This window comes from Dipodomys ordii, unplaced genomic scaffold (assembly GCF_000151885.1).
Source record: "Dipodomys ordii isolate 6190 unplaced genomic scaffold, Dord_2.0 Scaffold180, whole genome shotgun sequence".
Lineage (NCBI taxonomy): Eukaryota > Metazoa > Chordata > Mammalia > Rodentia > Heteromyidae > Dipodomys > Dipodomys ordii.
Genome location: NW_012267396.1, coordinates 738,616 through 747,951, shown reverse-complemented (window position 1 = coordinate 747,951; position 9,336 = coordinate 738,616). Strand labels below are relative to the sequence as shown.

Genomic DNA, 9,336 nt, shown 5'->3' with positions numbered 1-9,336 from the left:
GGGCAGGTCCCCCCCGCGCCCCGCTGCGGTCCACCTCCCACGGGGGGCCTGGGCAGGTCCCCCCCGCGCGGGCCAGGCTCCCCGGGGCCCCTTTCTTAGGGAGCCGGTGGGGGAGGGGAGCGCTCCGCCACCCGGGTTGGAGGATCCCGGTTCCCCGGTTGTTTTTCCACCCCGCCCACGAGTGAGGGGTTCGGCTTCTTTGTCACCTCCACCCCTCATCCCGTCCCTTGGGGACAGCTCAGGTGTCCCAGAGCTTGTAGTGCAGATCCGAGTCTCTGGATGGATGGATGGAAGGATTCTTCTCTCCCCCGGGAAGGTCCCACACACACCCTTTTTTTTTCTGAGGAAGGTGTGTGTGTTGGGGGGGGGTGTTATCTGAAAGGTATCTAATTACTAGGTGGGGCGTCTGTCTTGGTTTCTGAGGGCTGGGCGGTTTCCTGATACCTGTGGGTGTCCCCCCTGAAAATACACTGCCATATTGTATGGGTCCCTATTAGGGAGAGAGCAAGGGATCCTCTCGGGGTAGTTGGGGGGGTGTTCTGTGGAGAGGGGTGTTTCAGAGCCCCTCCACCCTCTCTGCACGTCTTTTCCCTTGAGAAGCCTGGCGGGTTCTTTGGGGGAGCAGTTTGCAGCTCCATAAAGGGTATTTTAAGATTTCCTGGGGATTTCTCTCTTTTGGGGGGGGGCAGAGTTGGTGGGTTCAGTTCCTTGAAAGTTTCCATAGGGTCCTCTCTCGCGCGCTCTCTCTCTCTCTCCCCACCTCCTCCTTTCTCTCCTTTATTTGTAACAATTCTGGGGCCTGAACGCAGAGCCTAGCTCTCACTTGGCCTTTTGTCAATGCTGGCTCTTTACCACTTGAGCCACGGCTCTGTACAGTTCTGAGATTTTTGTTTTGTTTTTTGTTTTCTACTTTAGTGTCTCCTTGTATTCTGAAAGGTGTGACCGGCTCTGTGTGTGTGTGTGTGTGTGTGTGTGTGTGTGTGTGACTGTTCCCAAGAGACCTTGCTGTCTGACATCCCCCTCCTCTACAGAGGGACAGAGGGGTGTCCCCCACTCTCTCCACCTCTGCTGAAGCCACTTCTCCAGTGACCCCCCCCCCGCGGGGAACCCTCTTGACTGCTTGTGCCCATGCAGGTGATGATGTTCGGCAGCCCCGCCATCGCCCTAGAACTTCTGAAGCAAGGCGCCAGTCCCAATGTGCAGGACGCCTCCGGCACCAGTCCTGTCCATGACGCGGCGCGCACCGGCTTCCTGGACACCCTCAAGGTCCTGGTGGAGCATGGCGCGGACGTCAACGTGCCCGACGCCACTGGGGCGCTGCCCATCCATCTGGCCGTGCGCGAGGGCCACAGCGCCGTGGTCAGCTTCCTGGCACCGGAGTCCGATCTCCATCACCGGGACGCCAGAGGCCTCACCCCCCTCGAGCTGGCCCGGCAGAGAGGGGCGCAGCACCTGCTGGACATTCTGCGAGGGCACACGGTGATCCCACTGTGACACCCAGGGCGAACCCCTTTTGCGATGGGGGGGGACAGGGGAGAAACACTACCCAGGTGTGGGGAGGGGAGGGGTTGCAGGGGGAGAGGAGGAGCCATTTGAGGCATTCTTGGTGTTGATTTCTGGCGTGCCGTGTGTTTTGGGTGGGGGGAACACGTTTCTCTTTTTGGTTTTCGCACCCCTTTCGGTGTGTTGGATTGAGAGGGGCTCCTACAAGCCCGCCGCCGCTTGAACGGTTCAGTTTCTCATTTAAAGCCCCAGCCCTGCAGTGAGGTCACCATCTCCAGGGATTTCTGGAACCTGGTGACCTTGGCTGGCAGTATTGGGGCGGGGGGTGGGGAGGTTGGGGGGTGGAGGAAGGTCTGGAAAGTGTGGGTGTGCCTGCATCGGGCATGGGGGCGGGGAAGGGGGAGCCTTTGAAATCAATAAAAGGAGTAGCAATGAGTTCGTTTCAGAGTTGGTGGGAATGGGAAGCTCTTTCCAGTCTCGTGTACAGCGATGAAAAGACAAAAAACAAACAAAAAAAAGATTCTATTTATTAAGCTTGTTGGAAAACCTGTGTGTGCTAACTTAAATGTTTCTACCCATTAAATTAAGGTTTGTGTTTGATCCCGGCTTGGCTTCTGATTTGTGAATCCGGGATGGGGGGGTACCGCGTGTGCAGGGGGGAATTGAGTAGTGGGGGGTCGCCGATCGTGGGTGCTGGGGGGCGGAGGGCAGGAGGGGGACAGATGGTCCTTCCCCGGGCGCCCGGCTGAGTGAGCTGGGTGGGGCAGCGGTTGGCTCAGTCGGAACGGAAGGGAGGCAGGAAACCGCGAGTGGAGCAAGGGCCCCAGATGTCAGCTGGGTGCCGGGAGCCCCGAGGGAGGGTGGGGAGGGTGGGTTGGGTGGGCGGCGGCCCCGGCCTTCCCCGAAGGGGCGCGGCCTCCAGGGCCGGGACTTGGTGCAAAAGGCCGAAGTGGGACCGGGAAGGGCGAGGGGGCGTGGCCAGCCGCGGCTCGCGTGGCCGCGCCCTTTAAAACACCCAGCGACGGGCGTGGCTAGAGATGGCCACGCCCCCCGACGGGGCCGGCTTCGCGCGTGCGCACTGGAGGCCAGCACCGCCATGCCGGAACCGCGCGGGTCGTCGTCTCCTCTGCGGGTGAACGCGGCTTTCGCCGCCCGCTACGGCCGCTACCGGGAGCGCGAGGAGCTGCAGCGGCGTGAGTTCGGGGCGCGGGGCGGCCCTCGGGGAGTGTGGGAGGGCCCCTCCGGAGCGCCCCGGGACGTGGGGGGCCCGGCTGACGGGGGCGCCCCGATCTGCGCCCGCAGTGAAGGATCGCTACGGGGACCCGGACAGCGGCGGCTCCGGCTCCGACTCCGACTCCAGCGACGAGCTCGTGGTGCGCTTCCCGCCCCCCCCGTGTAAAAGCGGGGACCCCTTAACCTCTGACCCCTCAGGAAGTTCCCTCTTAGCCACCTGCTGTCCGCATCTTTCCTCCCCTGGCCCCCCAACAGTTGTGGCTGTCCCCGCCCCCACCCCCAGGTGGGTCCCTGCTGCCAAAGCCGGGCCCGGCCTGCTGTACTGCGTGCGGGCGGCGTGACCCCTCCTCCTGCCCCCCACACCTGCCCCTACCCCCCCATCCTGGGTTACCTGCCCCAGGTTATTCCACGCCCCCTTCTGACGCCGGCCCCGCCCCCTTTCTGCTCTAGGCCTTTGACCCCCAGCAGGAGCGAGACTTTTACAGGACGCTGTCCTTGTTGAAGAAGAAAGACCCTCGCATTTATCAGAAAGATGTCACCTTCTATCAGAGAACAGGTCTGGGGTGCGGGCATCTGGCGGGCAGTGGCTGAGGCTGTGTTCTGGCGGGAGAGGCGTGAAGATGGGATGCTGTGGGGGAATTCCATCCCGGGGTGCATTTAAATGCCGTGGGAAAGCTGAACGTTCCCGGCTGGAGTCGGCCCAGGCCTCTCTGTCTGGGCTGGCCCCAGAGGAACCGTGACCCTCTCCTGTCTGTAGCTGGGAAGTGGTGGGTAGAGGATTTGAACTCAGCTCTGCCCTGTGGGGTTCTCTTGCCAGGGGCAGGGCGGGAGGTGGTGGGTGACCGGCAGCTCTCTTCTGGTGGGTCCCCAGCATCATCTTCATCCTCCGAGAGTGAGGAGGACCCAGGGGCGTCTGAGAAGCAGAAGAAAGCGAAGCCCATGTACTTGAAAGACTATGAGAGGAAGGTCATCTTGGAGAAGGAAGGGTGAGAAGCAAGTCCCCCACCTTCTCGTGCCCCCCCCAGAATTCCCAAGAACCTTGGGCCAACTACAGATTGAGGCTAAAAAAAACAACAACTGAGGGGCTGGGAAGGTGGCTCAGTGGTAGAGCGCTTGCCTTGCATGCCTGAGGCCCTGGGTTCTATTCCTCAGCACCACATAAGCAAAAAGAAAAAAGCTGGAAGTGGTGCTGTGGCTCAAGTGGTAGAGCGCTAGCCTTGAGCTAAGGAGCTGAGGGACAGCGCCCAGGCCCAGAGTTCAGGCCCCACAATCAGACCCAAAAAAACAAAAAACAAAAAACTGGGCACCTCTGTCTCACGCCTGTCATCCTAGCTACTCAGGAGACTGAGATCTGAGGATTGCAGTTCAAAGCCAGCCCAGGCAGGAAAGTCCTTGAGACTTATCTCCAATGAACCAGAAGTGGCACTGTGGCTCAAGTAGTAGAGTGCTGGCCTTGAGCTGAAGAGCTGATGGACAGCACCCAGGCCCAGAGTTCAAGCCCCACAATTGGGGGGTAGGAGGTGGGGGAACCAAGCCAGAAGCCCCTGGTTCCCACCTGTAATCCTGGCTACTCAGTAGGCTGAATTCAGAGGATCACAGTTCAAAGCCAGCCTGGGCAGGAAAGTCCATGAGACTTTTTTTTTTTTTTTTTTGGGTCCGGTCGTGGGACCTGAACTCCGGGCCTGGGCGCTGTCCCTCAGCTCTTCAGCTCAAGGCTAGCGCTCTACCACTTGAGCCACAGCGCCACTTCCGGCTTTTTTTTCTTATTGCTTATGTGGTGCTGAGGAATTGAACCTAGGGCCTCAGGCATGCAAGGCAAGCGCTCTACCACTGAGCCACCTTCCCAGCCCCAAGTCCATGAGACTCTTATCTCCAATGAACCACCAGAAAAATGGAAGTGGAGCTGTGGCTCCAAGTGGTAGAGCACTAGCCTACCACTCAGGGACAGTGCCCAGGCCCTGAGTTCAAGCCCCAGGGCAGGTGCAAGGGAAACTAAAGCCCAAGATTCTACAGAATCAAGGAAACACTTGAGAGCAAAAGCCTCCATGACCTCCCCGAACACACTCAGGTCCCCCCGTCTCCCCAAATGCTAGAAAACACATTGAGCATCCAATCAACCCATTGTCAAGTGAAGCTGTGGGAAGTTGAGCTGTTGTGATCAGGCGCTGTATTCTAAAGCTCTCCTTCCTTCCTACAACAGCAAATACGTTGATGAGGAGAACTCTGATGGGGAACCCTCTGATCAGAGACTCAAGGTGGGTGGAGTGAAGACTGGGGAGACAGCTGGCGGGGGCGGGGGACGGGGGACTTGGGGGTAGCCTGAGGCCCACATCATTCTCTCCTCTACAGCAGAACTTGTCAGAGACTTATGTGGAAGAACAGAAGCAGCTCAAGGAAAGGTGAGCCTGGCCTTGGCCTGAGTGAGTGCCGTAGGGCCCAGGAAGTGACGTGGGGCTCAGGGGCGGGGCCAGTGCCCGCTTCCTCTTCTCTTCTGTGGGGTTCATGTGACAGCACTGCTGGGCGTTTGAGAGGTATGCTCAGGGCTGGCTCGCCAGGGTTAATTTTGGGGCTCCAGCAGGGCCTGATCTAAGGCTGTTCCTTGGTTTTCTGTTTTTCTCTTTCAGTTTCCGGGCATTCATAGAGGACAGCGAAGATGAGGACGGCACTGGGGACAGTGGCTCTGGGTTACTGAAAAAACACACTAAAACCAAGGAGGAAAAGGTCGGTTCTGTTCTGAGGCCTGGCTGGATGGCAACTAGGGAGCGTATCTGGGGACCCTGAAGACCCTTAATCTTGGCTTTCCCCAGGCCCAAGAAGAGGCTGATTATGTTGAGTGGCTGAAGGGACAAAAGGAGATTCAGAACCCTGAGTCCACGAAGGAATTGGTAAGTAAACTCTCCCATTTGACATCCATCCAACCTCTTTCTAAGAAAGTGACGCTCTGAAAGGTCAGCCAAAGGCACATCTGAGGCTGAGGCATAGCCCAGTGGTAGCACATACACTCATCGCATACACTCACCATTCAGGATGCCCTGGGTTCCATCACTGGACTAACAGCCAAAAAGCCAGCCTCCGTTTCTCTGTCTATAAAATGGTGGCTCATCTCATCCACTCTAGGCTGGACTTGAACTTTCAGTTCCCCAAGCCCATCGGGGACTCATGCCTATCCTTCCGTCTTGCCTCTTCTATGACCTGAGTCCTGTCTCTCCTCTTTCTCCTTAGGAACACCTCAAGGAATACTGGAACAACCCAGAGCTGGACGAGGGAGAGCAATTCCTTCGGGATTACATCCTCAACAAGCGCTATGAGGAGGAGGGAGAGGAGGATGAGGAGGAAGAGGAGGAAGAGGAAGAGTAAGCTACTATGATTACCTCATGGCACCTTTCCAAGGGCCAACTGGGAAGCCAAAGAGCCCCTTCTATTGCTTGTTTTTTGTTTTGTTTTTTGCTGTTGTGGGACTTGAACTTGGGGCCTGTACGCTGTCCCTGAGCTCTTGTGCTCAAGGCGAGCAATCTACCACAGCACCATTTCCAGTTTTCTTGTGGTTCATTGGAGTTAAGAGTCTCACGGACTTTCCTGCCCGGGCTGGCTTTGAACAGAGATCCTCAGATCTCAGCCTCCTGAGGAGCTGGGATTACAGGCGTGAGCCACGGAGTAGGGATCCCACCGTCCCCCCCCCCAGCCATGCCCTGTCCTGTCCCTCAGGGCCCCCGGCCCCCCGGTCCAGCTGGCTGTGGACGACTCCTCGGACGAGGGCGAGCTCTTCCTGAAGAAGCAGGAAGACTTTGAGCATAAGTACAACTTCCGCTTCGAGGAGCCGGATTCGGCCTCGGTGTGTGACCAGGGCTGGGGGTGTGGGAGGCCGTGGCCCCCACATTTCTGTTTCCAGAGGCCCCCAATTTATTCCTAGGGCCCCTCTGCCGCTCCCAGGTCAAGACATTTCCACGGAACATAGCTTCCTCGGTGCGCCGCAAAGACGAACGCAGGAAGGAGAAGAGAGAGGAGACGAGGGAGCGGAAGAAGAGGGTAGGTTGGAGGGGACGTGCGGGGGGAGGGCGGGCAGGAGGGGCCCAGCCCACCCATGGCTCCCCTCCCCTCCCCCAGGAGAAAGCCAGAAAGCAGGAGGAGCTGAAGCAGCTGAAGAACCTGAAGAGGAAGGAGATTCTAGCCAAACTGGAGAAACTGAGGCAGGTGACAGGCAATGACAGGCTGGGTCTGGAAGAGCAGGACCTAGAGGATGACTTCGACCCCGGCCGGCATGAGCAGCTCATGCAGGTGCGTGCGCCTCGCCCAAGGCCAGGCCTGAGGAAGCCTGGCTGTGCTGTCAGGTTGATTCCGGCTTGGGCGGCCTCAGAGAAGTGTCTTGACCTCTCTGGTGCGAACGCAGGGTTCTTCGGGGCTGTTGTGAGGATGTCCCCAAGGTTTAGTTCTTGTGTTTTCAGGGAGCGTCTCACTTGATGATGGGGTTCTGTTCTGATGAAACTGCAAATGTTCACATCCTTCATCTGAGATTTTTGGGGAGGCTGAGGAGGATCATGGGTGGAGGCCAAACCTGGGCAGAATAGATCACAAGGCTCTATCTTGAAAATAACCAGCAAAAACAAAGCCAGGGATGGGGACCTGGCTCAGGAGTAGAGTGCCTGCCAGAAGCCTGAAGTCCTGAGTTCGAACACGAATAGCATTCAAAAAAGAAAAGAATTGGACTGGTGGACGTGGCATAGTGGTAGCGTGCATGAAAAGTCCTGGGTTCGATTCCTCAGTGTCACATACACAGAAAAGCCCAAAGTGGTGCTATGGCTCAAGTGGTAGAGCACCAGCCTTGAGCAAAAACAAGCTTAGGGACAGTGCCCAGGCCCTGAGTTCAAGCCCTAGAGTGGCAAAACAAAACAAAAAAAAAGGCTTTCCACCATCGTGTAATTGGAAATCCCTAAATGAGAAACTTCTTTCTTTTGATGTGAGTGGTGCTGTTTTTATTTATTTTTTGAGCCATTAATATTTATTGTACTTGGAGGAACATGGCAGCGTGTCATGGACTCAGGAAAGGGGGGCTGCGTCAAGAGCGGGAACTGCAGGCACCTCAAAGAGGCCCCTCGCCCCGCCAGGGAAGCCCCGGGGGATGCTGGGTGAACGCTGAGGGAGGTGGGTGCCAAGCCTCCCAGCCTGGAGCTGTGGCTTCTCATCCGTGGAGAGAGTTGCTGTCACTCAAGGATGGGAAGGAGAAGGAATCAGGTGGGCTGCCCACAGCCGTGCATGTAGTACTTGCTCAATTAATAATCCAGCGCCACACCTGTAATCCTAGCTACTCGGGAGGCTGAGATCTGAGGGCTGAGGTTTGAAGCCAGCCTGGGCAGGAAAGTCCATGAGACTCCTATCTCCAAGTAACCAGCAAAAAAGCTAAAAGTGGTGCCATGTTGGCCTGGGGCACAGGGTGCAGGCCGGGAGCTGAGGCCTGCAGGGTGCTGGGGGGGCGGGGACGGCCCCTGTTCCCAGCCCTGCTCACCCCAGCCTGGCCGCACAGAAATGCTTCGGAGACGAGTTCTACGGCGCAGCGGAGGAGGAGAAGCCACAGTTCGAGGAAGAGGAAGGGTTTGAAGGTGAGCACAGCCAGGCACCCGCTTCAGGGGTGCAGAAGGCTGGGTCCCCCCATTTTGGGGGGACACCCCTCCTCACCCCACTTTTCTGTCCCAAGCAGATGACTGGAACTGGGACACGTGGGCCGGGGCTGGGAGCAAGGAGGAGCCACACTGCGAGGACGCTGACTTCAACGTGGGTGCCATGGGGACGGGCGGGGGGGGGGGGGGGGGGGCGGGCAGGGGACCCCACGGACAGGCCCGCAGCGACCCATGTGTCCGGCAGATGGATGCGGACTACGACCCCCACCAGCCCCGCAAGAAGAAGCGGGAAGCCCCCGCCACGGGCAAGAAGAAACGCAAGACGCCCTTCGCAGCGGCCGTGGGGCAGGAGAAGCCGGTGTTCGACCCCGGTGAGGCCTGGGGGGCCCTGGGGCCACGGGGACTGCGTAGGCCCGGGAGCGACGCCCCGACCCTCTGTCTCCCTCCGTGCAGGGCACAGCACCTTTGAGCAGTACCTAGACGAGTACTACCGCCTGGACTACGAGGACATCATCGATGACCTGCCCTGCCGCTTCAAGTACCGCTCCGTCATCCCCTGCGACTTCGGGCTCAGCACCGAGGAGGTCAGGGTCCTGGAGGGGGGTGGGGGGCAGTAGGGAACCCTGGGGTGCCAGCCCCCCCTCCACAGGAAGATCCAACTCTTGTCTGATGAGCCACCAGAGTCTGCCGGGCATTGGTGCTCATGCCTGTAAGCCCAGCTACTCAGGAGGCTGGGCGCTTGTGGATCACAGTTCAAAGCCAGTCCAGGCAGAAAAGTTAGGGAGATTTTATTTTTATTTTTTTTGGTCAGTTGTGGGACCTGAACTCTGGGCCTGGGCGCTGTCCCTCAGCTCTTCAGCTCAAGGCTGGGACTCTACCCCTTGAGCTATAGCGCCACTTCCGGCTTTTTCTGCTTATGTGGTGCTGAGGAATCAAACCCAGGGCCTCATGCATGCAAGGCAAGCGCTCTACCACTGAGCCACCTTCC

General features: G+C 58.4%; 2 protein-coding genes across 2 annotated transcripts; both read left to right on the top strand.

Annotated features, from left to right (window-relative positions):
* Positions 1-1,083: 1,083 nt before the first annotated feature.
* Cdkn2d (cyclin-dependent kinase inhibitor 2D (p19, inhibits CDK4)) lies at positions 1,084-2,103 on the top strand. Its single transcript, XM_013033971.1, has one exon. The coding sequence runs from the start codon at positions 1,129-1,131 to the stop codon at positions 1,492-1,494; it is 366 nt and encodes a 121-aa protein (XP_012889425.1). The 5' UTR covers positions 1,084-1,128; the 3' UTR covers positions 1,495-2,103.
* Positions 2,104-2,596: 493 nt separating this feature from the next.
* On the top strand, positions 2,597-8,965 carry Kri1 (KRI1 homolog (S. cerevisiae)). Its single transcript, XM_013033942.1, has 16 exons — positions 2,597-2,696; positions 2,806-2,876; positions 3,187-3,292; positions 3,608-3,722; positions 4,937-4,991; positions 5,086-5,135; positions 5,361-5,457; positions 5,544-5,621; positions 5,959-6,089; positions 6,442-6,568; positions 6,667-6,762; positions 6,841-7,011; positions 8,255-8,330; positions 8,429-8,502; positions 8,593-8,719; positions 8,802-8,965. The coding sequence occupies exons 1-16, from the start codon at positions 2,600-2,602 to the stop codon at positions 8,963-8,965; spliced, it is 1,635 nt and encodes a 544-aa protein (XP_012889396.1). The 5' UTR covers positions 2,597-2,599.
* Positions 8,966-9,336: the final 371 nt, after the last annotated feature.

Excerpts from the sequence above, each read along its gene's own strand:
- Kri1 (XM_013033942.1), top strand. The coding sequence starts at position 2,600 with ATGCCGGAACCGCGCGGGTCGTCGTCTCCTCTGCGGGTGAACGCGGCT. Across the intron at positions 6,569-6,666 it reads AGGAGCCGGATTCGGCCTCG|GTCAAGACATTTCCACGGAA; the intron begins GTGTGTGACCAG and ends TGCCGCTCCCAG. Across the intron at positions 8,503-8,592 it reads GCGAGGACGCTGACTTCAAC|ATGGATGCGGACTACGACCC; the intron begins GTGGGTGCCATG and ends TGTGTCCGGCAG.
- Cdkn2d (XM_013033971.1), top strand. The coding sequence starts at position 1,129 with ATGCAGGTGATGATGTTCGGCAGCCCCGCCATCGCCCTAGAACTTCTG.